Genomic DNA, 27,363 nt, shown 5'->3' with positions numbered 1-27,363 from the left:
TATTCTGTCATAAAGAACACAACAGCCGTTTGACAACAGTGTGGTTAAAAATCAGGGGAAACATCCGGGCGGGTACCAGAGTATTCTCTTTCTCTCTGCGTGGGATTTTTCCATCACTGCTGGCAGAGCAGTCATCTGTCAATGCATATGTAGATCACTGATTATTCAGTACACTTATCCTACCGCTAATTGATTACATAATTGAAACCTTTTGTCACGTGAAAACATCGTCAGGACACACAGGTAGCCGGTATAATCTGACCACAACAGAAATCTGTTTTATTCATGTATATTTTAATACTTTTATTAAGACATTTCTAAGGAGCCTCACAGTTGACGCTCTCTGACTGAGCTTTTTTTTTTTTTTTCCAGTAACGCCCATTTACAGTAAACAGTTAAACACATTCACACCTCTGAGCTGCCCTGCAAACCCACATTGTCCTGTCAGCCAGTGAGCAGCCCAACAGGAGCCGCTCATAACCTTAAATCATATACATTTTATCAAATACTGGCCATAAAGAACCACAAGTGAATACAGATTTCAGGTTTATCTGTTAGTGGGTTAAATTTAGAAGGTCCATCGCCATAACTGTATGTTTTAGTCTACTGGATGGTGTTGCATGAGTTTGCTCATTAACTTTTGGCGACTTTACAAAATGTACTGCTGATGGAGAATGTCAGCAGAGCGGAAGACAGTGTCCTTTCACTGCCCTCACATAATAAAAATATAGATTTGTATCAGTCTGTAACTAAAATTAAATCATGAGCACAGTGCAAAAATGTTGTGGATTTGACTAACATCTCTAACTGCTAAGTCCAATATATGGTGAACTTGCTAAATTTTCACCTAAGTTAATCTGTCTGCTGATCCCTCAGCTTACTGTGGCATTACTTACAGTAATTAACATTTCTGAGGTCTCAGGACCCATTTGGGTTGTTTGAAACACCTTACATACTAATGACTACATTATTATTAAATATATATATATATATATATATATATATATATATATTACACACAATCTTTTTTGCCCAAATGATCTCTTTAAGTAGTTATTTAGAACATCTGGTTTAGGCTATCTGAAGAAAAAAAAGAATTATGTGACAAATTTCAGTCCTCTTCAATGCAGTAATTTGGCCCGGTCTAGTCCACCACTTACATACATTTTAACACACAAATTTAAAATGTGTTAAACAAGGATCCTTTCAAGTGCATTTAAACAAATGTAATCAAAAGCCACTAGGCTATACTTTTATTATGTGAAGGTTTCATACCTGTAACACAGACTGACAGCGCTGCACTGTAGAGAGCAACTGGACGAAATCAGTGACATCAGAGAGCAACTTCACACGGAGATCATCTTTTTTCTCTTTCAAAGGCAATTAAACCCACACATACAACATACAGAAACCCAGAGTGGCACTAGTACCCTGACAGTAACGCTTAATACAGAGCGTTTCCTTCATGTTTTGCTTTTTATAGGTCTATATTATAGCACAATAGCTGCACGAATCATTAGTTGGACGGATCTAAATGCAATGTAATTGAAACCTTCAAAATATTATTATTATTACCTGCACTGCCTCATCTTGAACCATTCTCTTGGCAGGTGGGTACTGTATATTGTGGAAATACAGACACCAATTTACTTCTGAGTCTCACCTGCAGCTGAACTTTGGCTTCTTCTGTATCCCAGAGCACTGCCCCTTTGTCAGACTACACACCTGTGTCCTCCTGCATGACTTCAGATCATCCTCTTAAAGGGTTTCTCCTCTTGTGATCATTACCACAGCATGACGCAGTGGCAGCGATTTAGATGAAGAACTCATCGACTGGCTCCTCTTTGTTTGTGCGTGCTGACAGCAACTCAGCAGTAGTTCTGTTCTCCACCACGGTCCCTTTGGAGGGACTTTGTCCTGCTGCCACAATCCTGCTGCCACAGCCCTTCCTGGTTGTATCAGCAGAACCAGCGGAGCCCCATGTCTTGGAGGGGCCCTGAGGGTGTGTGCTTGTCTGTGGCAGACATTCAATCAGCTCGTTGGCCAGTCCCTCACCAGCTGAAGCCCCAACAGCTGCAGGTCTCTCAGAGCAGAGAGTCATCAAAAGGTCCATGGAGGAAGAGCGAGCAATTGTTTTGACTGCTTTGTCAGAGCGAGGTGAGATGGGCACTCCCGTGTCTACGTTGGTCTCTGCTTCCTCCTCCTCCTCCTCCAGAAGGAGATGGGAGAGAGAACGGGTGATGGAGGGGCGCAGAGGAGAGTCAGGGTGATTGGTGGTTGAGGGCAGAGCAGGGCTGCTGCGCTGGGATGAGTAACAGGAGCTGCCTGGAGGGGTGCTGCAGCAGCTTCCTGATCCCAGACTCTCTGCTCCACCACCTCCTCCATAAAGCTTCTCCAGGACAGGGTCACTGCGCGGTCTGTGGCCTATAAACAACCAAAGACACATATATCAGAATTACAAAATTGGGCAATTAGAAACCTTTGTACTATTGTACTAAACTCAAATGTCACTGAACATGAAAACAGCTCAGTGTTTATTTTTTGCGTAGTGTCAACTCAAACTGTCTCAAAGACTTTCAGAACCTTATGGTCAGATGATTTGCAGATGGTGTTACAGGATAAGACTAGTGTTTTATTTCTTGTTTTTTATTTAAAAAAGTGATTAGTTGTAAAATATACCATCATATATCCCATCCTTTAATGCTTTTACATTAGACAATAAAGTTTACATTTGTGTTGTTGACTTGCTAGCAGTCTTCTTTGTGCCACATTGCTGCATTTCTTGGTGTGTTACCGCCACATCAGTGAAATAGTCTGATGCGTGAGACAAATATAGCGGGGGACCCACTCATTTAAAAAGTGCTCCATGTCGCTACTAGAGGTCAAAATCTCCCCAGGAAACATTTAGGACTTCACACTTATTTGACAAACGTTCCATGTCTCTGATTCATTGTGATTCATCATGATTATCATTACAATAAGCCTCCCACATGAAACAGTTGTTTAATACACTGGCAATATGTGAGGCTGGGAAAATAAAAAATAAAACCATCATGAGTTGAGTCAAATCATTCCATTTGACTCAATGGCATTTGAGTCAGTATAATGTCCTGTTTTGCTGCTTCTTCCCTCGAGCTCCTCATGCATTTGTGGAAAGTACCAACAAATGCAGCATATTTAACCCACTGTAGAATGAGCAGAGTACAGCATCTCAAACCCTGTGAAACTTTCACTTCTGTGTACTTACTTTGCCTGTGAGTTTGCCAAGGCAGGGGCATTGTGAAGCTGCAGGGTGACAGGCTGTGGCCCTGTCCTGAGCTCCTGAGCTGCATTCCTCGAGGGGACACGCTGGGGCATGTCAGGGGGAAAGCGCAGGTCAGAGGTCGCTGAGGTTGAGCTGGGGTTTTCACCTGCAGCACAGAAGGACAGGAGGAGAGGGATTATGATTTACACCAGGGCTGCAGAGATTTAAGCAACCTAAGTAACTTTGACAGAATTAACGTACACGCATCTAACATATGGCTCTAGTGACAGCTGTGAGTTGGTTCTGTAAGAGACAGCAACCACACGCCGTTTTGAATTCATTATCACAGGAAGAATGACATGACGTGCATTTTATTGTTAAACAGATGCTTTTTCATCTTATGAGGCTAGTCATAATAGATCATTTAAACAGCAGTTGAAAGCTAATGAACAGCCTGAAGAATTCTAGTCTTTGGGCTAAACACTTTTTGGTTTTTTTTTGTTTTTTTTAAACCTGCCAGATGTGTCACCTGCACCAATCAATAAGATTCGGGATACAAGGGAAGAAAAGCAGCCATTCATATATGAGAGTCTCCACCCAACAGACTCATTATCATTTGGTACATAATTGTTTATTGGACAAATAAATCTAATCTAAAATCCTCTAAAATAACAAAGTATCTGAATTGGTTCACATTAATTACCATTACAAATTCAGTCAAAATGAACTCCTCACAATTACTACTAATCTTTTGGACAGAAAGTATTATTTCTCCATTTCTATATACATCAACAGATGTTCTATTATTTCTTATGAAGGAAAAAACTTGTCTATTTTGATTATATTTACACTAAAGTGTTTGGACAATATAACAAAATGTGATTTGCATTGTCAAAATCATGTTTTGTATGGAGCACAATCACTGACATGTTTCTTTTTTATATATTTTAGGTCTCTTTGTTAAATGTGAGATAATCGTAAATGAAAGAAAAGCATCTCCTTTGTTTATTCCAGGTTAAATCATCATCATCAGTTTGTCAAACATAACATGAAACATAAACATAACCCTGAAAGGCAACACATTCCTTTATTTCACAAACAACTGCAGATGCTTCCCGCCAAAGCAAATGTGTAACTCTACTGAGGAAACTGGACAGTTACATATCGAGTAAAAAATGTCCAGTTCTACAAGTAACATTTCAGCAGGGCAACAAACATCCTGCTCTTTGGACTCCGTGTGCTGTGAGCTAATTATAGGGTAAACCTTCCAGCAGACTGCTGTGTGTTTATAGTTAATGTAGGGCTGTTTCAGACTGACGCAACCACAGATGCATGACTAACTTCATGATTTAACCTGCCATAAATCAAGGAGAAGCTTTTCCTCTCTTTATAATTATCTAACATGTTAAACACGACAGACTAAAAAACCTTAAAATACACATCACACATCAGTTATGTAAAACACACAATTAAAAAGAAGGAACAGAACGCTGTCCACAGCATGAAGCATGTGCACATTTTGACGACTTTGTCATCACATTTTTATGAGTGGATAAAATGAGGAAACAAGGTGTATTTTATGCTGCTTTTACCTGGAAGAGAACCTTGTTGCCATCCAGGTCTTCTGTCTGCCAGCGTGTGGTGCTGATGGGGGTACAGGGGTTGGGCAAGAGAGGGACGAGCTGGCCAATTTCTTCCACACTAAACTGCAGCACGGCAGAGCTGCATGGCTCCACCCGAACCCCTGGTGACAGCTGCTTTAAAGCCAGCTGCAGGCACAGTCCGGGCTCTGTGTGGGGACGCGAAACAAGAGCAGCAGACAGAAATATAGCAGAGCAGAACAGGAGAGAAGGGAATGTGTTGAGCATTAAAGAGTCAGCGGTGTGACATAATTTGACTTAATGCTGCCTCACTTGTTTTAAGAATATCTTCCAATATACTGGTACAACTGATATTTTCAATATTATAGATCATGTTGTTAACATAATGTCACCAGATGCAAAGATATTCTGTAGGGTAAACAAATAGAGCATCTTCAACCAAGTACAGTTGCCTTTGATTTCAACCTTCCTTGGGAAACAGAGCACTGGAAACGAGTGATTTCGTTTGACTTCACTGCCTATTTGATGTCCTTCCTACTGTAATGAAAAAAAGATAAGCCTTAAGGCTGGACTTATTAGGATTAACACGTTATATTTTTCATTACTTTAAAATATAAACACTGCAACACATACCTGTGTGGAGAGTGAACCAGCAGAAGCCTGTCTTCTGCTCCTCTGCCTGTCTCTGCAGCACTGTCTCATAGAGCCGCACGCTATCCTCGTAATTGTCATATACACTGTACATTGTTACACGTAGTATTTCTCCTCCGCAGTGCACCGGTCGAACCCCCCACACAGGCATGCCTGCACCCAAACTATAGAAGTCTCTGCTGGGCAGGAGGTACGGTCGCATCAGGGCATTGGCAGGTGAGCTGCTGGAGGTAATGTGGATCCCTCCAGTTCGGCTCCCGCAGCTCTCAGTATGATGGTACTGCCAGGGCGGACGCTGGAAGAAGTCCAGCACTTTGAGGATTCGCTCCTCTCCATACGCCTCATGGAGGAAGAAGGTGATGGCCAGAGAAGGGTAGCCTGAAACGTTTTTGGCAAAGATTTATTCTCAATCAACCTTAAATAAAAACAGATGATTTCTAGCAAGGGAAGTTCCTTGTATGTTTACACCATACTCAATAAATGCAGTATTCAGTTAGTGGGTCGTTGATGTGAACGGAAAGTTAAAATGGTTTAAATTCCTGTGTGTTGTTCTCACATATGGAAATTATTATTTTCCTCTTTACGGAAAAAAATACATCTACAGAATGTTCAATGAGGTTAAATGTACAAGCACAACAGGGTTTTGCATCCCTACCAAGGAAATACCTGACAACCAAATGTATAACAGGAAGTACATATAATAAATGCAAGACCACACAGTAAGGCTTTTTACCTGCCACAGGACAGAGGCGGGTGTAACTTCTGAATGGGGAGGCCCTCTCTGACACATGGAAGATGCGGAGTGTTGGGCAGAGCCAGCGGAGGAGGCGATCAAGGGTGTGCTGCAGCAGCAGTGAGTCTCCAGGGTTGGCCAGCAGATGCAAGTTCATTAGCAGGAGCTGCTGCTTCTGCTGCCTGACCCGAGTGGTCATGAGCGCAACTGGGGTAACACACACACACACACACACACACACACACACACACACACACACACACACACACACACACACACACACACACACACACACACCAATCCACATAAGTGTACAAATATATTTTAGACAAGTGCAAACATGAAGCCATTACAAATGTCTAGTTAGTCAAAGCAGCACTCACCAATTATGCACATCAAGATCAGTTTCGATGTCATGGAGAGTAACGTTATGACTCAGCTTGTCAAAACAGTTGTGTAATGTCTTATTTGGAAAGGTACATTCACATTAAAATGGACAAATTCAAGAATGTGCTTTGTGTTTTAGTGTGATCTCCAGCTGGCTCTGAAAAGAGTTTAACTTTGTTCAATTTTGACCGGTTGGCCAAAACAAACACTGTTGCCCTCCGTTTGGAAATAGAGAAGCCATTATTCATCACCACGACTAGACTCCAAACTGTGTCCTCGCTCTCGTAGACCATTTGCAGTGATGTTTCTGCATAATATTTAGTAATAATAACCCACATTTTCAGCCCTGAAAAGGGACTGAAAGTGGGAAAATTTTGTTCTCTCTGTTATCTTTGGAAACTTCAAATCTTCAAAGTTAGGATCACACACTGTTGGCACAGAGTTTGAAAGATATGGGCATTTACAAGCAGGGTATTGTAATGGGAAATTAGTAAAAATGTTCATGGTTGCAGGTGTCCTGAAATTTTTTTCTTATATTAATACCTATCATTTTTGAAAAGCAATGCTTAAATAGTATATAGTATAGATCAGTCAGGGATTAAGGAATAATATAGTCCAGATTTCTACTGTCGGATCTCACTGACTGTTTACAATGTTAAAGGGTTCTACATACATTTCAGAAGTGGCAGACAAAAATATAATCGAGAAATGTGGTCGTAGAAATGTGTTCAGTAACCTGAATAAAAGACCCTGTTCACAAGTCAGGAAGAGTCTAAATAATTATTGCATTATTGGACGTGTAAACGGCAAATTGAGAAGAGTAAATTTTTTGGTGTTAGTGAAATATGAGTAACAGCAGAGTTAATTATAATTAAAATCCATTATATTTGACTCTCAATTGAGAAGTAGTTGGTTGTCAGAACTGAGTGTAAAAACAAAGTGTTACCAAATCAAACCTGTAAGTGTAATTGTATAAATATTAACTCTGAACTTCTTAACTTTGATCCTGGATTTTACACTTGAAGTGTTCATGTCACCCGCCCCTCTGCGTAATCCATCCAGGATTTCACAGGCCATTTTTTTTCTAAATAATTGTGATGAAAGTTGCAATGTTTTGGGGAGTTTTTCTGCGATTAAATTGTGGCAATAAGTGAAAACTGCATGGTAGATGTGATGGTGATTTTTTTAAACTTTAGAATTATAGTTAAATCATTAAACAGTCCCTCCAGGATTTCGCAGGCCTAACCCGAACTGTGCATATTTAAACCAGCTTACCTTCATTCTTTCAGCGCTTGCAATTGACCAAGATGCAACGACCTGTGTCACAGTGATTTGTCTTGTCTAACATCCTCCATGCCATTCTGCCACTCTGTCAGTCAATCACGATTTCCTTTATGATCAACCACCATACTGCATGTTTTTCCTGTAGTTTTATTTCTTTTATCGACAAATGTGAGATGTTGGTATCACACAAGTCGGCTGCAACTTGTAAACAAGGAAGTGACAAGCTGATGTATGACAACATTTTCCGGGAAACGGTGATGATAGTTCAAAGTGGCACTAATTTGTAAAAATTGCAAACTGCACTGAATTGCGATGATTTGTTGAATTAGTTGAATTAGTTGAATTAGTTGTGATCACGACATCGCAAAATCCTGGAGGGACTTATTTATTATAAAGTACTTATTGCGTCTGAGGAGCAAGTGAATGCACAGTGAGCTGTTGGTTGCAATTCGCAATCCTCAGCTCTAGATGCCACTAAAACTTACACACTGAATCTTTAAGAAAAACTAACACTGGTTGGTGTACAGAAGTACTCCAAAAAGAGTAAAAAAGTTAAGGTCAACTCTGACAGTGTTCATTTCGCTATGCTGATTTTACAGTGCAGGATTTGGAGGTTCAGTGCAATCAAAGCAGTGCTTCTTTACCTTGTGTATGAGTGAAGGGATACTTACTGCCAGAGGATGACATCCTGCTGCAGTCAGATCTGAATAAAACAACACAAAACAAAAAGCACATGAGTGATTAGACTTATAACTAGATATAACTTAGACTGGCTGGATGTAAAGACACACATCTGTCTCCATCTTGTGGCGGTCGGTTTGGAAACATGCCCCTTTGCTTTGGTCACCATGACAACACATTGTCTGTTGTTAGCTAACACAAAAAGCTCAAAAAGCCAAATTATGAGAAAATACCATAAAGAGTAAAATAGTTACAAAACCATGTCATAAAGTGCTAGGTGGTTTGAAACGTCAGCCTACGTCACAATTTACTGTCCTGGACAAAATTAATTTCCATTGTGGCCAAGGCTAGCTGATGTTAGCCCGGTGCTAGCTGATGTTAGCCAGGAGCTAGCTGACGCTGGGACGAGTTGACTCACTCGGCAGTCTCAGCTCCGGAGTCCACGTTTTCATCGTAGGCCCTCTTTAACACCGCCGCTCTTCCAAACATATCCCGCTATTACACCTTTTACAAGTGGTCGAGCCTCCTGTACAGAGTGTCCGTGCGGTGTGTGCAGCAGTCCGGCCAGAGAGTGAAAAGCATCCTGGTTGATTTTTTTTTCCACAGACTGCTCCACAAAAAAAGGGGGACTCTTGCTGGGACGCTGACGTCAACAAGCTACCAAACACCGTTATGTTAAAATAAAGGATCATTTTGGGAGAAAAAAAAACACTGAAACTGGAGGTGCCCCCGTTCAAGTTGAGAAGAAATGTATGCTGGACTGTTTGGGAAGTTAGTGAGACTGAAGTTTTGGCGAAAGGGGAGCAGCAGAAGTTGTGCTGCTTTAAGTCTAAAGTCGCCTTTAATAACACGGAGCAGATGGCATGCTTCTAACAATATGAGAAGACAAAGGAGACAGTCCAGACGGCCTGGGCAGATTTAAAAGTGCAGGTGACGTAAGGAGGGGGAGGCTCTAAACCCTGAAAATTAAAGACATTGTTTGTTAAGACTTTGTTAAGACCTTGTTAAGACCATTACACACCCCTGAACAGATCGCTTTTGGAGCAGGACTATTGGTTTCTGAGGACTGTGAAGTGAAAAGCTCATTTAACTCTAACCTGTGAGATACATGTACACTCCATCCAGTCTCTGTGTATACCAGCAACAAGTGATGAAGTCTAAAACATCCAAGACTTCAAGAGTTCAATATTAAACAAATAAAAAACACATTATGAAACAGTCACATGGTATGTATCCATGACTTTCTGAAATAATCCAACAAATGTTTAAAACCCAGCTCTTTATGATGACATGTAATTTCATCCTACTCCTTTTATTTCAAACCAAGTTTTTATTTCAAAAGTATTTTAAATTCATGATGCCACCCTCCACAAAATGTTTTATTTTATACAGCCTCTTTTCATCATGAACAGGTCAAGGTTTTGAAATAGAAGTTGCTGTTATGAACTAAAAATGGCATGGAATAAACTGAAAAGAAGCAGGACAAAAGGACATTTGAAAATAATGAGCTGTTTTAAAATGTGTTGGATTATTTAACAGCTTCATGATCTTATTACATAATCTAACAAATTATAAGTTTATATCACATTAGGTCTTATTTTTGGATTTTATTTTGAACACCTGGGTTTCGTTTTCTTACAGGGAACAATGCTTATGGGTTTTTTGAACTGTTTTAGAAAAGGTATTAATTCAGCTTTATGGTCACTTTGAAGGCTGCAGTTTGTGTCGTTTCTTAAATTTTGTCCACTCATTTTATGTCAGAGGGTAAAATATTTGGAACACCTCTCATGATGACGATTTGATAGAAAAGCAGCACAAACTATATAGTTGAATTTCCACCTCTAAAACAATTTCAACAAAACTAAACATTTAACTGAGTGTATTTTCTTAGGAAGATTAAGATGGAAAGAAAAAAGTTACACTTAAATCTCAAAATACTGTAGTAAACAACACCCTTCAGAGGCCTACAATGTTCCTCTTGTGAACATGAGGATTTTGACTGTGGCTTACCATTTACATTAAGCTTTAATTATGGTTAGAGAGGCAAGCATTTCTGAAGTTTGCCGACGTAAAAAAAGAAATCCCATCCCTTGATTTTTTTATTCTACATTTAATATGATGAAAACAAGGCCCTGTACAATCCACCTTCGCAGTGAGTACAATAATTATTTTACAATTTGTACACATTAGAACATCGGTGCTAGACTGGATCCACCTGTTCAAAATGCAGTCGAGAATGACAAAAAAAAAAAAATCCTCTTTGAAAGCTGCACCACAAGGGACCTTCTACTTGAAGAGAGGAAATAAATTTATTGGCCGAACATACAGCAGGCCTGAAGTGAAAAATGTGTCATGAGAGACCAAACACCATTTATGGAGCTTTTATGTGTCTTATTCCCGCAACTGATCCATTAGATAAAAGCATGCTGTGAAGCTACAGCTCTTGATCTCTCTAACCATTAGTACAGACCTGGCTGAAATACTGAAAATGGCATTAAATATTTCAGCTGTGAGGTGCACTTAATTCATATCAGACATTAAAACAACCTCAAAAAAACAAAAAACAGACGTACTTGCAACATAAATGAAGCATGTTTTCTCGAGTGTCTCAGAATGTATTTTACTGCTGTTGTAAACCAGGTCTGTACCAGTTAACACTTTGTCCGCTTCTTTAAATTTAAAATCCTCTGGGAGGAAAAGGCCAAGAGTGTCTGTCAACTTGTACAGCCATCACTGTGCCACAAAAACCAAACATAACACATTGACATCAACATTTAAAACAGGGGAGTGAATTCAAATGTTTTCTTGGTCTCCATGTAGCTGCATGTTTGCATTAACTTGTTATCGCTCGTTCTCGACAGCACGTAGTTAATTGGCAAACAGGCTCACCCAATCCTCTCCAAAGGCCACAAGAAACATGATTTTGTACAAAACTAGATCCCCTCCTTCTATTTCTCTCAGCAGAAGAAATCTAATCTAGATAGAAAACTTCCCCATCTTTTGCATTATTTTTTTTTTTTTTTTTACACATTTTCTGGAAGAAAAGTTAAGCTTCCCAGTGTTTCCCAGAATCAATGATGAAAGCACTTCCAAGTTCTTTCAAACGCAGAGCAGTCCATAAAAACTCAATGTTAGCTTTCATTGAATTCACTTGTTTTATGCTACATAAGTGTACACTTTGCGGTCCTCCGGTGTTCGTGCCAAATATTCCCTCTCAATGAGTCCTTCAATGCGCTTCTTGATGACTACTGGACTAGGCAGGAATCGTGCTCGCAACTGCTGCGTGACCTGTGAAGACACCAAACACAGTAATCAGTATATCACAATCCCTTTATATCCAATCATCATCACTCATTCTGAACACCATTATCATCACCTTGTTTTTAACATCTTCTGCTTTTATAGTCTGTTCATTTTCTACACTAACCTGTCCAATACTGTGGTCAGGTTGTTTGAAAGAAAGAGTGCGTAGTCAACAGTTTATTATGCAAGATGTCTTTCATTATGTGTGTGAGGCGTTCAGTTTCAATTTCAGCTTCAGCCTTGCCCTTTGTTCCTTTGCTGAGAACCAGAAGGGCTCACCTTGCTCACCTGAAGGTTAATGACATCCCATTCTTAGTCTGTAGGGTTTAATACGGAGTTGCAGCTATAACAGCTTCAATGCTTCTGGGAATGCGGTCTACAAGGTTTAGGAGTGTGTTCATGGAAATTTTTGACCATTTTTCTAGAAGCGCATTTGTGAGATTAACCTTAATCCTAACCCATGACTGGAACTGCTCTAGTGTCCAGTGGCGGCGCGCTTCACCCCACTGCATCTGATGCTTTGCATTGCACTTGGCGATGTATGGCTTGGATGCAGCTGCTCGGCCATGGAAACCCATTCCATGAAGCTCTCTACACACTGGCCACATGACGTTTAGAGATCTGTAACTATTGATTCTGCAGAAAGTTTGCGATTTCAGCACATTGTGCTCCTCAGCATGCACTGACCCAGCTCTGTGATTTTATGTGGCCTACCACTTTGTGGCTGAGTTTCTGTTGTTCCCAATCATTTCCACTTTGTTATAATACCTCTAACAGTTGTCCATGGAATATTTAGTAGTGAGGAAATCACAAATAAGACTTATTGCACAGGTGGCAACCTATCAGGTGCCTCGCTTGAATTCACTGAGGTCCTGAGAGCGAGCCATTCTTTCACAAATGTTTGTAGAAGCAGTCTGAATGCCTATGTGCTTGATTTTATACACCTGTACCCATGGAAATTATTGGAACACCTGAATTCAATGATTCGGACGGGTGTCCTATACTGTTGGCAACATAAGTGTCTAACAGACTGTAGTTCTCCTTTAAAATCTTGGCATCTATTTCAGCTGACTGACCTCTGCTACTAGGACGTTGTGCTGCATCTTCTTTCTGGACTTCATGATGCGAACAATGGCAGCTTCGATCTCATGCTTCCTGTCGTCGTCTACTTTCTGCCGCGTCTCCTTCCTCTCCGGGTCTGACTCCCCCTGTTTAGCAGCCACTAGGTGGTGCACAACAAAAGAAAATAGATGTAAAAGACAACCAACGAAGGTTAAAATCAAGGGTAACTGGACTTGGTTGACTTGGTTCAGTTCTGAACTGAAGAAGTCCTTTGGATGAGGGACGAAACGTCTTCCAGTATCTTCAACCAAGTCCAGTTGCCCTTGATTTTAACCTTCGTTGGATAACTATGACCTGGATGACTGAGAATCTTCATAGACATGTAAAAGACAAGCAGTTAAATGAATACATGTTCATTTCCCAATTAAGTGCTTTCACCTATTTGATTATGATGAAAGGTATGCACATTTAATACTGAATAACATGAGATATAAATATGCCACAACATTTCCTAATTACTTTTCCTGGTCTTTAAGGCTTCATTACAGTTAATTGCTGCAATGTTTTCAACTGTTCTGTATCTTCAGAAAGCAGCAAACCACGATCAACATATATATTGACAATGGATTGGAAATTCTAAATAAAACATTATCTAGGATATGTAAGAAATATAAGACAACACTAAATAGACTCGTGTACCTGTTTGGATCTTGACACGGTGCAGTTTGGAGGTAAACTGGTCATTGACTGTAAACACATGGCCGTTCTCAATCTCCTTGGACTTGGGCTCCTTGGTGAGAACTCTCTGAGTGGGCTTCCCACAGGCCAGAGACTGCAGCGCTCGTACCAGCTCCCTCTCTGGGATGTCCGTCTCCTGCTGGATCTCCTACGGGGTGGAGAAGTTCGGGGACAAGACAAAACAGTAAGCAAGATGTAACAGATAGATTGGCAGGATTATGAAACTTTTGCCTTCTGCTGTTGAAATTTTCCACTATCAATTCACAGGATGTTGTTTGTGTTTTCTGGCACAGAATATTCTTTTTCTTAAATAAGGGGGGAAATGTGGAGGCATTAGATTCTGTACCTCAAAGGTGGACTTCTCTCTGTTGTTGAAAAGCATGAGGATAGTCATCTGGAAGGTGGAGACCTGCAGGATGTGCTTCCTGGTGTTGGAGCCAGTAACTTGGGCTCCTCCTACACCGACCTCTGAGCCATCCTCCTGACGACATGTTGACGACAAAAAAAATCAGAATCTAAAAACGCGATTCAGAAACCCCTTCTACAAGAGAAAGTCCTCAAAATAGTATATTTCCTTGTTCAAATAATTAAAATCTTCTGCAGAAGAGAAAATTTACAGCCTACCAGTGTTAATAACTTTTTTGCATTCTCAGTACTTTCTAACACTTGCAAGGTATTTTTAACAGTACATTTAAAAGTAAAGTTTTATTTAAAGTAGTATCTAATCTTTGGCAACAAAACTAATACTTTGGAAAACTAAAACTGCCCTGTCATTGATATTACAGGCAAACTTGATTAGCTTGTTATTTTCCATTATATATTCACATGGCACTATAGATTTGAATGCGTTTGTAAATCAATGCAACACATAAACACATTAGGGCTTATTTGTAAAACTGTTCTATGGCATCATTGTAGCATATACTATTTTAGAAATATTCCATTTGAAGGTGGCACAAACCTTTTTGATGGGACCGTAGAAGGTGGCGTTTAGATCTGCAGAGCCCATATGGTGCTGCAGTGTGAGTTGTCTGCCGCTGTGCTTACCAAGATAAAACCTACAAGCAGAGGAGTCACTCCAGGTCAACATCTAAGAATAGTCAATGTACCACAATTAATCCAATTTAGATTTTGTAACAGGCCTTAGGTGAAGACCTTGATAATAACGCACATATGTATATGTTCATTCTATTTCTAGGAGTAGACATATCTTTAAGAATGGAAAAGAAACTGAAAAAGGTTGTTACTCTGGTCAGCTTCCAATTATAACAAAGCATAATGTGGCTTAGACTCACAAACAACACAAAACTTTCTGAAATCCTTGGAGTAAAAACAAAGTACTGTTCTAAAATCACTCACACATATAAGAAATGAACTTATAATTCTGTGCTTTCAGTGTACAACTGGACTGACCTTCTAAAGACTTCAAATGCATGTCGCGGTGAAGGGGGGATGTTGCACTTGGGTGTTGCTGATTGTGTTGGCCAGTATCCCGTGGTCAAGACTCTCACGGTGAGATCTACCCCTCCAAGTGACACCTGAAGTTAGAAAAATAAAAACGCACAATCAGGTTTCAGTCTACGCTGATGTAATTACACCGTGTAGCTCATTGCTATCGTACACTGATTTTTATCCGTGCTATTAGGTTAGAAACGGATAAAAAACACACAACTTTATTAGACAAAAAATAACTGCAGACCACTGACACAAACCAGGGCCATGTGCTGTTTTTCTGAAACAGACCACTGTTTTGCAAAATTTCTTAATTTCATGAAATATTAGTTTAGAGAAATAAGAGAAAACCAGTTTAAGTACTTTCAAAAAGGGACTTTTTGGGACTAAGCAAAAACATGCAGAAATAAATACTGGGATTCATGTTTTGTATACACCAAAGTTAATTAATTTACTGCATGCTAAATATGAATCAAACTTACTTTAGCAAACCACAGTGACAATCAGATACAGTGATACTTCTGGCGACAAGAAGCCATGTGACAGCACAGCACAAGCTAGAAATTAGCAGCATGTATTCCCAGGATATGTATAGTTAGGTGCATAATTATCTTCATGTAACTGAGCAACGCAGCAACGCTCAGTCCTTCAAGCAGCCATGTACTGATTACAGATAGCAGTTGGGCTCATTATGTTGCCTGAAGGCGTTGTGGCGTGTGGCGTCTCCTCACCCCAGTTGTCTGTAGATGTTGTCTAAACTCATCCATGGTGGTGTTGGAGATGCTCATATCCCGGAACATGCCCTCCAGTTTAGAGGTGAACTGACAGCCGCACTCCGTCTGAGCAACAGAGACCAGAAGGATCAAATTTAGCTAATCAAAAAGCTATTAAAAAGGTAAACCAACAGTCATATAGGGGTCAACAAATATGGGTCAATTTGTAATAGTGGCAAGTAGATACGGCCTGCTTACCCTATGTTTCCAACATCTAAACTTCCTTTCTAATGTACCTTTACATTGAATAAAGCTTAAACCTTACCACAGGGGCTTAGATGCCTGTTTTAATATCAGCTAACTTAATAGATTCATAAGTGAATTGCATAAAATAATTTGAGATAGATAACTATTTCTCTTTAACTAGATGCTGACTCATTACTTTTCTCCAAAAACATAACTTTGTTATATCACACTTCTGCTCACCTTGAGCTTTGAGATCATGTTCTTTTCAGAGTCATCAGAGACGCTCTTGTTTGTGAGCAGCCTTCGGGCCAGGTGCTGCTTGTAGTACCTCTCAAACACATCCTTCTCCTGCATGAAGCGGAAAAGTACCATGGCCTTGTCCAGTATAGACTCGACCTCCTGCTCAGTCAACTGGACAAAAAGCAAAATGGTACAGGTTATAATAGGATGTTCAGTAATACGATAAACCCCCTAGACTCCCTAATGCCTTTGATACTCAGCAAGTTATACACTCCAAACACATTATTACTACCAACTTTCTAAACTATGTAAAGAATAATGGCATTGCTTATTTTGGGTGGTACATTGTGTGACATAGAATTATAATGCTTTTATGTTACAGTGTAGTTTCAAATCCTGAATAAGCAAGCTGGTAAAATCTGCAGAGTATGTCCTAAAATAAGAGTATGGATCCATTAGAGGGCTCACCCCTTTCACCCCTTTCTTCAGTTTGTCATCAATGAAGAGTGAGAGATACTCAGGCGAGCGAGAGTTGAGATTAAGGAAGTACTCAAAGTCGCCTGCAATAGTCTGTTTGAAGAGTCGGTCATTATTGAAGGACTCCTGGAGGAAACGGTCGAAACGTGACTTCAGGTCGAGCAAACCCTGCGGGAAGAAGGAAGCACGGATGAATAGGGATGATATGGCAGAAGTTAGCAGTAGCTTAACACAGCAATTATAGCTCCAACAAGCTACGTCAGAGGAAAGCCGGTCTCATTGGAAAAGAGTCGGGCTGCTAAGAACAGGAGTGGAACTGCAAACCACAAAGACAATTTAAAACAGAGCTTCAAGCGTATTGAACGATGAACATAAGACTTTCAAAAAAGGGCCTTCTCTCCAGCACAGGTATGACCTCACCTTATTCAGGACACTGCAACTACATAGTGCGGTTGACGGCAGAGACCATCGTGGTTTGCGGCCACAAATAACAGGATGTCAGAGCAGTTATCCTCTGCAGTGCATTTTGGACAAGGCTCGGCACACAATAGTGTGCTAAAGCGTGCTGAGCCAGTAGAAATTACCATGATCACTAGCAACGTTAGACCATTCACTCATTCACCTCACATATAGTTCGCTTCAATAGAGCATGTGTACTATCCAAACTGCCTCCTGCAGCAGCAAATGAATGCATTCTTTTTACAAGACGCTCCAGCAGATTCACAAGACTGAGCAATAACATCACCGCACTCTAAACTTCTCCTGACAGCCCATCTCCTTACCTGGATGTAATCTACGGGGTTCTTTCCCTCTCCCTCCTCTGACACGAGGGCCTTGCCTTGCTCCCGCAGGTATGAGCTCATACACTCACACATGGTCTTCAGCCCGTTGGGAACCCTGCTGAACAGCTTGTACATGCATGCCAAATCTGTGATGGATATGCATGAACACACACACAAGCGCACACATATTAGGAATCCATCTCTACCAACTGAAAAGGGCTGAGCAGCTGAGAGCTGCTGAAAAAAAGAGGTTTATTTGCAGCAGAGTGAACTAAAATACCCCTGAGTGCACCAATGTAATTTTCTGAAGGCACCCATCATCACTGAAGCTACAACGCTATAGACACAGTTTCATCTAAATCAAATCATAAAAATTACATTCCTCCTATCTTATCGTTTGTGATATTCTGTTTGTTTGTGTTCATGAGCAAGGGGAACACTGCATTACTAAGCCAGTAAAATAAATAAATCTTGTAAGTGACAGGTGGTTTATTAAGGAGTGTTGGGGATTCTTACTTCCCTTCTTTTTTTGGGAGTGAAGAAAGAACTTTGACTAAAAATGCTAAAGACATGACGCATAAGCAGCACAAGCCTCCTGCGCTCTTACCGTCTGTCTTGCCGTTTTTGAGCATGTGGACCAAGCCTGAGTTCTCCATCTCTACGATCGTCTTCATGTGTTTGGAGATGAGCTCGCGTTCCACCACCTTGACAATAGGCTCCTCTGTAGATTTATCCAGGCAGTGCATCACCCGCTCAATCTCCTCATTGATCCTGGCTTCCACCTTCTTTATGTACACGCTGGCACTGTTTTCTGCAAGGAACTTTTGGCTCTCCATCTAAGTGAAAACAAGAAACACTCACAAGCTGTAAATGACAGAAATGTTTCTCCAACCTTTTTACAATTTCAGTTATCTGGTATGCATTACAATACATATACTGTATGTTGTTAGCTGATGATGTAGCCAATGTAACAACTAACAGGGGTCCAAAAAATGATATATTATGAACAGTCAGGGGAAGGATGTTCTCTCACAAACCTGGAAGAATTCTGCAGACATTTCTAAGAACGGTGCCTCAAAGTCTTCTTCATAAACAGATCTCCCTTCAAGGCCGAGGATCATTAACATTTGGCAGGCATTTCTAATGGCCCCCCTGGTGGAAAGAAGAAGTAGACCAAATGTCGAGGGCACAATCAGCAGTACAAAAGAAAAGAAAGAAACTGCAAAACATTTCTTGATGCTCATTTCACACTTACAATGCCTGCCAACCAGCATACAGAAAATCTATATTTTTAAATGTCAGAGGCTGTTTCACTGCACATCCCAGACGGTTTAATTGTAGCAGATGTATTTGACAGCTCTTTTAATGTTTATGTCAAAAGCATGCAACCCATGACAAATGATGATTTAACATTTTTTGACTCAACATGAAGGATGTGAATTCCATTTTCTTCCCAATTAATGTGCAACTGACATTAAAATTAGCTTGTCAACATCAACTGGCAATCGATTAGGCTGTCATGCAATCAATCCTGAGTTGCTACCTGTCCACCACCTCCCCCTTCCTCTCGCGTGCGATCATGTCTAATAGAGTCTGTCGTAGGTGGTCTCTGATGCAGCCGTAACGAACCACCTGATCCCTAAAGATGATAAGACCCAGGTTGTAGACATTCTCTACATTGTTTTGCTGTACGTACACCCGGTCCTGTGGGACAAACACACAAAAAAAAGATAAGTAATGTCTTGGACAACAATGCATATATGATGTTTGCCCCATATATACACATACATTATATATATATATGTATGTATGTATGTATGTATGTATGTATGTATGTATGTATGTATGTATGTATGTATGTATGTATGTATGTATGTATGTACGCATGCACACACACACACACACATATCTCTTGACTGTGAGGTCACAACTCACAGCCCAAAAAGAACAACAAACGCACGTGTACACATTTTCAGCTGAGGACTGAAGCTTACTTTGGCTTCAACTCAACAATAAATCATGATTTCAATTAAATGCTAAAGCTGCTGTTACTGTTACCTTGTCTGTGGTCCGCTGGCAGAACAGCGGGGCTTTCTGATCAGATGCCGTGCTGTTGCTGAGGCGACTTAATTTCGTTTTACGGTGGACAGACGGTAACATTACAGAGTTGTTGTGTTCTTTAGCTTGAAATAATCCCATACTTTGGACACTTTGTTCTTTGTCCCTCGCTTTTTTCTCTCTCTTCCCCCACTTTGCAAACAGCTCCATTATAATCACGTCGTGTTCACAGCATAATCGCGATGTGCGACAGTAACAAATGTCCCTGCGAAACACTGACCTCCCGTCATTTGCCTGTTGAGGGAAAATGACGTTTAACTCGGACCATGAACACAACGGCGGCGGTCAGGTTGCAGGTAAATGATGTTGGCCTAAGGAAAAACGGCGTCTTACCGGAAGTATGGCTCCGCAAATCTTCCCTAGTTAAATCAGGCGTAAAGTCGGGGTAGGCGTTGGTGTAAGCCGTGCAAAGATGCGGAGATCACACGGAGGAAACGTAACGTGGACCCGTTTCTGGTCCGGAGCTGCCTTGACTGACAGGCGAGTTGACTGACTGACGCTGACTGACGCTGAGTTGTCCCCCCCCCCGCAGGTACAATTTGGTATGAACCTAACATTGCAGGGGTTTAATGGACGATTGTTTTTTTTTTGATGGAACTGCATTACTGTCATGAACGTTTGGTCCTGCTCCTGCTGGGCGTTTTTTCTTTCCCTCCTTTACTGTGCAGAGAGTTGAACTTATTAGCACAATTATCCAAAGGGACAGAGTATTTTTGTTATTTCTGATTGTTTATGACTGGTTGAGTTATTTGTTTTGTTGAAGTGTTGTTAATATATTTTCTTGATTTACTTCAAAAGTGATTTCTGTTTCATTGAAACGTGTCAAATTTACTTTTGAAGGTATACTGTCCTACTACAGGTACCCCTTGTGGCTGGAACTGCAACGCAAGGATTTGTCAGGTTACCCTGGCTGGCGCCCAAAACAAATAATTAAAAGTTGTTGTGTATATTAAAACCAGAACCGGCACACACTGTGCTGTATAATTATATGGATTATACGAAGCATCGACGCAAAGAATTCGAGTCGAAGCATATTATTAATAGATTTTATCGATCTAATCGATGAATTGTTTCAATCGATGAATCGTTTCAGCCCTAATATAATATAAGAAAAGAATGCCCCCACAACCCCATAAGTGGATTTCAACAACACAGGTGACTGAAATAAAAAAATATTCAAGTTAGTTAAAGAGCCTTGCTAGCATCAGAGCACCTTTGTTTGTTTATGTTACCACATGAATCATATTCATGCAACTCACGCTCAACATTCATGTGTTGAGAATCTCGGTAAAGATCAGCTACTCACCATATACATCAGGATGTCTCTGATCATCACCATCGCTGTTTGATGGTCATTCCAGGCCTGATTTAGGGTTTGGAGGAAGTTATTGTTTAGGGAGTTGAGGACATCTTCTCGTACCTTTGGGAGAGACAAAAACACATGCATGAGGAGGGCATATTACATTACATATTAAGTTCTGCAGCGCCTGACCAAACAACCAGAAAATAGGAGAAAAAATACTCCTGCATCAAGCTGACTCTACATTTGAGATGTGTTCATGAAGACTTTTATTGTGATCCTTCTCTGCAGTTTCTTTGATACTTTTTCTCTACTAGTCAGGCATAACAGCTTGATAATAGTCCCACTGCAGTGTGACTCAGCACTGTAAACGTCTCTGTAGAGTAAGTTTCTTAAGGGCACACCGACCTCCCATTTTTTCTCCTTCTGGACAGAGATAATGAATTATCACCTCCCCTCCTTCTAACACACCAGATCAACCCTTGAATTCTTCTTTTACACAGCCAGATCAAATGTTAACGAGCAAGACGGAAGCAAACCCATATATCTGACTGTGCCTTTAAATCAAAGACACACTGCTCATTGCTCGTGGCTTACTTATAAAAGTAATTATAAGATTACTATTGTTGCTCATCACTAATAAGATGAAGCAGCAACTGAAGTATTTAAAAGTATTTTAATGAATGTCATATTAATTATAAAAATATATTTAGTAGGGATGCACCGACTCTTTCAGTCCTGATATTGATACCAATAGCTGGGCTTTGTGTATCGGCCGAAGTGGAGTATCAATCCAATACCAGTGTAAATAAGCTGTATTCCTCACTGTGAGGAAGAGACTAGAAATCATGTGTAAAGCAACATCAGGCTTGACTTGACATTGCTTTCTAACTTTGTCAAACAAAATGCTGTCATAGCTCTCCTAGCAAAATGTTCAGGTCTCCAGGTGTACTGCCAATGCATTGTGTAGTACAAGTGTAAGTGAACTGATTAGATTGGCACCCTTGTCACCAATACCTGATCCAGCTATGTGAGTCAGTAGTGGGCCGATATCTGATATCATTATCGGTGCATCCCTAATATTTAGAAGGATGATGGACAGTAAATAAGTCACAGTAAATAAGATTTTATCCATTGGTTTCCAGAAATTAAATATTGTGGCGCCAGAAGATGTGTATATACCGCCGTTGGCATGTTTTTGGAGTCACAGGGGGGAACATTAAAATAAGTAAAATTAAGACTCCTGTCCAGGCTGCCTGTTCATTACTCAGCAGAAAACCAAGCTGGCTCAGTGTTACTATAAGTAATTTCACATCTCCAAATCCTTCTGTAGGTATTTCTCACGGCAGCAATTGTAAGCCCTAAAATAATCTATTAAACCCAACTGAGAATAGAGTAACAGAGAAATAAGCTTACAGTACATCAACAGAAAATCCTCAGCTTTGAGTTGCTTTCAATGCTTCAGTCTGGCTGAAGTGTTTGAGATAGGTTTGCAGATTTTTTGGCTGCATGGAAATCATTACCGTCTTTCCATTACATGAGTGACATTTGGATCATTGTTAGATAATAAAAACACAATCAGGTGTCACATCGGTCTTCTTTGAACTGTTGCTCACTGACACTACCTGACTGCTAACTTACTAAAGCCTGCCAAATTGAGAATGTGCATTTAATTAAACTGCAAACCCATCTGGCTGGTATTCAACAGCAGGCTGCTAAAATATTTCTCACTGGTTATCTGCACAATGTAAGCTGCACAGAAGCATTCAATGCAGATATTAAGGCCAAACTTAATTTGTTAACAACTATATGCAACAGAACAAGTGACAGCTTAGGAAAAAACATTCACTTATGGCTTCACTAAGCAGGGATTTGAAAATGAATTAATCTCATAATTACAGGATCAACATTATATTGTTGTCCCTCGTGCAATTGTTTTTACACAACCTGCTAATAAAAATCCAATTAGCTAACATTTGGCATGTTTACCATTTCAATTACAATGGATTTCTCCAGGTAAATAAAACAACTGTGCTCTGCCAAGGCGCCATTCGAAAAACACACTGTTGCACTTCAGTAACACTCAAGGAAAAACCTGTTTTATGAAAGGCTAGCAGACAAATGAACAGCCTTGAAAAGCTGACACCCCAAAACAAAGGACCATTTTGAATCTGTAAAAAGGAGGTGTGAGTAATCCTTAAAGGGTTGTTTACAAATCACTCCTTACTTAAGCCTAGAGTAACAACATCTGAAATTGTATCCCCCAGCTTTCTAACTTAATACTAACTTTAATACTCACTTACGCTCACAAAGCTGCTCACCAATGGAAACAGCTCAAGTCGTCTAGTATTACCTTTGTTTTTTAAGGATGACACACAGGCCAAGCAGTAATATGAATCTTAACATGGAACTTATAGCAACAAGTAGGCTACTGAAAACAGGCTGTCCAGCTTAATTTCACAAATCAATCTAAAGCTCTGATTACAACGTTATTTTACTTATTACTGTAATAACAATCCCCAGGTCAGGTTACCGTAGATCAACTATATTTTCAGCATCTCTAAATCTTCTCTCACAGACAACTATACACCGATAATTATCTGTTACACACTTAAGTGAAATATCAGTCAAATTTACTTTAAAACACAACAAGAAATAGGTACATAAGGCATGTTGTCATTTTTTATTCCGTGAGCAATGTGTCATCACTTGACTGTAAGTGGCAAATTAACCAAGCTGTGTGTTATAATTTCCTTTGACAGACGAACAAAGCACATTTGCTTGCTGAAGGTTCAGGGATATTTTCATGGAAATTAGCCTTATTTTATGCGAAGGCACTGCATGCAATTTCAAAATACTGAGGGATTTTAAAGGTGTTTAAGGAATTACTAATGTGTTTACTACAGGAGTAATTACCTGGATATGAATGTCAAAATCTGTGTAATCCCAACTGTCCCTGCCAGAAGATAATCACAGCTAATGTTTTGCAAATGCCTGCAATCTGTGTCAGTCTTACTTTGTTTATAAGGTGTTCAGTGACGACCTCCCGCAGGCCCGTGTACAGCTTCTCTCCATGTTTGTGGAGCACCATTGTGTAGGCGTTCCTGTACAGTTCCTCAAAGCTCAGGCCGCTGTTGTTCTTCCTCTGAATCTCCTGGATGGCATTTTTCAGAAGGTCCCAGATATTGTTGACATACTTCTCATCCATCGTCATCTGAAAAAGGTAGCCAGTGATCAATTAAATGACCATCACCTATGATTATTTGTACACCTGCTACTGAATAAAGCCTTGCCGATGCAGATGACCTCCCACCTCTGTGTAGCTCCGATTCTTTCTGCGTTGGAAATGTGGGCCAGGGAATGGGGTGCAGAATAAATAGTTTAACTGATCGGCTGATAGAGGTCTATAATATTTCATAACCATCAATTCAGAGACTTACATTACAATTATTTATATTGTTACTGAAAGAGCTACTCACAGGGCATTGTATTATACCTAAGGAGATGACAGCATTTCCAAACCCCAAAACACTCCTCTGCCCTCTGTCACGCTCCCACATCTGTGAACTTATTATAATATAACATATGCTAGGAGGAGGACATTTTACCATGATCTAAGTTGATCCTCCTTTCCCTGCTGTGTATACGCCACCAAACATTTGCATTAACGTAAAGATGGTTAGAGTTGGTTTTTGAACCATAGCTGGCTTTAGGGTCTGCTCATTATAGCATTTCAGGCCTACCTGGAACGCTGTAGCAGGGCAAAAAAAACCCACTACTGCCTAACGTTAAAAAGGTCCTGACATGACAGCTACGTTAACAGCTCAGAGCAGCGCTGTTACCTTGCCATTAGCTGTCTTTGACACAGACTTACATAGCGAAGCAGATAGAACCTCAATGTCACAAATGACTATGCTTTTCTGAAGTAGAACATCTCCATTGTGATTTAAGAACAAAAAGGTAACAATTAAGCTAATACCCAATACTGAGCACTGAGGTGTTTTCATTTCAACAGTATGTTGTGGGCCAAGAGACATTTATAAATCCTTAAGAAATACTGAGACATTTTGATATGTCTGGTATGTTGACTTGTGTGGTAAGGTTGGTCCATCTTGATTAAGTTGAATCATGCTTTCCTGTTTACTCGCTTTCTCTCTCTCTATACCACTGACATCTTCCTTAAACCCCAGTGAACCCAATAAATTATAGTGGCTGCTTAGGCAGTCTGTCTATCCCATAATGGTCAGATGTTCAATTTCTGCCATGTCGTTAAGAAAGACAAGACAGAGGACTTGTTGGCACAACCCCCTCAGTTGCTCTAACTAAGAGCTATGAGGAAGATGTAAATTTATTTTCAAGACTTTGAGTGGGGTCTGTCATTATATAGGCTAGTAAATTATACCTATTAGTATTAGGTATAGGTAAGGAACAATTATCTATGTGCACATTCTGTATTGCTGTGTCTGTTAATCCCCATACATTTCTAAATGTGGCATGAGGCTACGGTTCAACACTGATAAAACCTGTTATTTGCTGCTCTTTTGCAAACTAAAAACCTACTGTGACAAATGTGTTTGATCCGTCAAGATTGTGTTGATGAATGAGCAGGATTTTAATTTACCAGCCACTACTGTGGTTCTACATGGCACTATGCTAGGGTTCATCATAATTACAAATCTCAAAAACTTAATCAATTCTCCTCAGACTTCTCCTGGACCTCCCAAGTGTCAAAGACATATTGACCAAAGAAGAAAACGTCATGCGCACACACAGGCTACAGCTAGTGAGGAGGAACAGCGTGTGCTCCTTTCTCAGCAGACAAGCCCAAACACATGCATTTCAAGATGCTGCTCTAACAGCAAGTCTCTGTCAGGACTGGGCCACATTCAACAGGCTCACATAAGTACAGGTGGCTGTGTGGTCACTCAATTACTCACGGAGGAGTAACCACATTATGATTAGCAGTCTCACTCAGCCAGTCAGACAGGCTGAAATGTAATTTTATGCAGAATGAGGTCAGTTCATAAATTAGGTCTTTCAATGACTTGCAGACAAAGGGAGTGCCAGGTAGACAAGGAGAGGAAACCTATATCACAACATTAACACCGAGATAACGACAGAAACAACACTCTGATGTACCATTAATGTGCAACATGCAAACCCAAAACTAACATTAGGTTTGCTAGCATCCACCGCAGCTGGAGTAACGTAACGTTAGCCGCTTGTTCTTGCAAGTTGGTAATCTAGCTGGCATTTCACAGCAGAAGAGAAAGTCCCAGGTAGAGCTCAGACACAGAGACGTAACGTTGGTGCATTTGAGAAAGAAAGCCAAAACAACAAGTGTCAAGAGCCTGGGCTAACGTTAGCGTCGGCTATGTCGACTGATCCAATCTGCTAGGTAACGTTTGTAGAGTTGTGAGCTAGTTGGACTTTGAGGATGAAAGTGGTTCTTCCCACTGAGTTGGTAATATAACTTAACAAAGTAGACACCTAACCAACCGACCAACACCGGGGGCGAATGGATATTTAACGGCTGCAGTTTGTTTACTGATAGGCGAGTCTTATCTGTCGCTCAGCTGGTTAGCCTGCTAACATGTAGCCAGCAGCCCAGACCACGGTGATCGAGTCATCGCCTGCCAGGCAGGCAGAGCCCCTACTGCGGTGTGCACTTACAGGAAAGGCCCGTATCCTCATTTTGGTGTCCTTCTTGGTGCCGCCTTTGCTGAGATTGGACATGGTTGTCTCGTCCGTGGGCTCTGTATTCACATGAAAGTATTTTCCAGGGAGGGACGGGGGTGACTACTGGTTTATGGAGCAGCCGACGAGCTTTCACTCGACCTCGTAGCTCCGCGTCCCGGCACCGCAAGTTTATTGTTGACAGCCAAACGCCAAATCCGATAGTTCTTCATACAGCAATGGCGGACTACCTGCAGTTCTCATTGCGCAGAGCTCACGCACTCCAAGTCACGCGAGAAATTAATAATTTGGCATTTTCTCAATTTAACGCGCACCTGCACATTACAATAATGTAAATTATCCCACATATATTACTGACAGTTCAGCAGGGAGACTTCATATTAAGGCATATATTCAATAGTTGTTTGTGCTGTACTGTAACTCAGCTTTTTCAAGTGGTGGAAGAAATACAGATTATTTTCTTACTGTACTAGTAAAAGTAATAACCTCACACTGTAAAAACACAAGTGATGTAAAGTAACTACTTGAGTAGCTGTAGTTTTAATTTTGATATGCGTGTAGTTTACTTGAGTAGTTCCATTTTTTGTTAGGCCTAATTATACTCAGTTGTGTAATGTAACTAAGTTAATTTACTCAAGTATTGTGATTGTACTT

The 27,363-nt window shown here is 40.4% G+C and overlaps 2 protein-coding genes across 4 annotated transcripts; both read right to left on the bottom strand.

The window, feature by feature from the left end:
- Positions 1-244: 244 nt before the first annotated feature.
- On the bottom strand, positions 245-9,333 carry LOC123986365 (protein FAM124B). Of its 2 annotated transcripts, none has more exons than XM_046074575.1 (7): positions 9,000-9,333; positions 8,572-8,603; positions 6,230-6,436; positions 5,479-5,874; positions 4,837-5,033; positions 3,248-3,410; positions 245-2,424 (listed from the first exon to the last, which is right to left on the bottom strand). In XM_046074575.1, exons 1-7 carry the CDS (start codon positions 9,068-9,070, stop codon positions 1,814-1,816), a joined length of 1,677 nt encoding a protein of 558 aa, XP_045930531.1. In that variant the 5' UTR covers positions 9,071-9,333; the 3' UTR covers positions 245-1,813. The 2 variants fall into 2 exon arrangements, with proteins under 2 accessions (XP_045930531.1, XP_045930532.1); XM_046074576.1 differs by lacking the exon at positions 9,000-9,333 and adding an exon at positions 8,692-8,887.
- A 1,334-nt stretch (positions 9,334-10,667) lies between these two features.
- On the bottom strand, positions 10,668-26,955 carry cul3b (cullin 3b). 2 transcript variants are annotated; one of them, XM_046074293.1, is made up of 16 exons: positions 26,686-26,955; positions 24,029-24,226; positions 21,019-21,132; positions 19,138-19,298; positions 18,632-18,746; positions 18,202-18,430; positions 17,595-17,740; positions 16,804-16,980; positions 16,336-16,506; positions 15,868-15,975; positions 15,098-15,222; positions 14,646-14,742; positions 14,031-14,165; positions 13,646-13,832; positions 12,961-13,106; positions 10,668-11,869 (listed from the first exon to the last, which is right to left on the bottom strand). In XM_046074293.1, the coding sequence occupies exons 1-16, from the start codon at positions 26,746-26,748 to the stop codon at positions 11,738-11,740; spliced, it is 2,304 nt and encodes a 767-aa protein (XP_045930249.1). In that variant the 5' UTR covers positions 26,749-26,955; the 3' UTR covers positions 10,668-11,737. The 2 variants fall into 2 exon arrangements, with proteins under 2 accessions (XP_045930249.1, XP_045930250.1); XM_046074294.1 differs by having other exon boundaries at positions 14,031-14,162.
- Positions 26,956-27,363: the final 408 nt, after the last annotated feature.

Source organism: Micropterus dolomieu, linkage group LG17, assembly GCF_021292245.1.
Source record: "Micropterus dolomieu isolate WLL.071019.BEF.003 ecotype Adirondacks linkage group LG17, ASM2129224v1, whole genome shotgun sequence".
Lineage (NCBI taxonomy): Eukaryota > Metazoa > Chordata > Actinopteri > Centrarchiformes > Centrarchidae > Micropterus > Micropterus dolomieu.
This window is presented reverse-complemented; position numbering and strand designations above follow the sequence as displayed.

Excerpts from the sequence above, each read along its gene's own strand:
- LOC123986365 (XM_046074575.1), bottom strand. The coding sequence starts at position 9,070 with ATGTTTGGAAGAGCGGCGGTGTTAAAGAGGGCCTACGATGAAAACGTG. Across the intron at positions 5,034-5,478 it reads CTGGTTCACTCTCCACACAG|AGCCCGGACTGTGCCTGCAG; the intron begins GTATGTGTTGCA and ends GTCCCCACACAG. Across the intron at positions 3,411-4,836 it reads GCAACAAGGTTCTCTTCCAG|GTGAAAACCCCAGCTCAACC; the intron begins GTAAAAGCAGCA and ends TCTGTGCTGCAG.
- cul3b (XM_046074293.1), bottom strand. The coding sequence starts at position 26,748 with ATGTCCAATCTCAGCAAAGGCGGCACCAAGAAGGACACCAAAATGAGG. Across the intron at positions 18,431-18,631 it reads TGTCTGCAGAATTCTTCCAG|ATGGAGAGCCAAAAGTTCCT; the intron begins GTTTGTGAGAGA and ends GTTTTCACTTAG. Across the intron at positions 11,870-12,960 it reads ACAACGTCCTAGTAGCAGAG|GTCACGCAGCAGTTGCGAGC; the intron begins GTCAGTCAGCTG and ends GTGTCTTCACAG.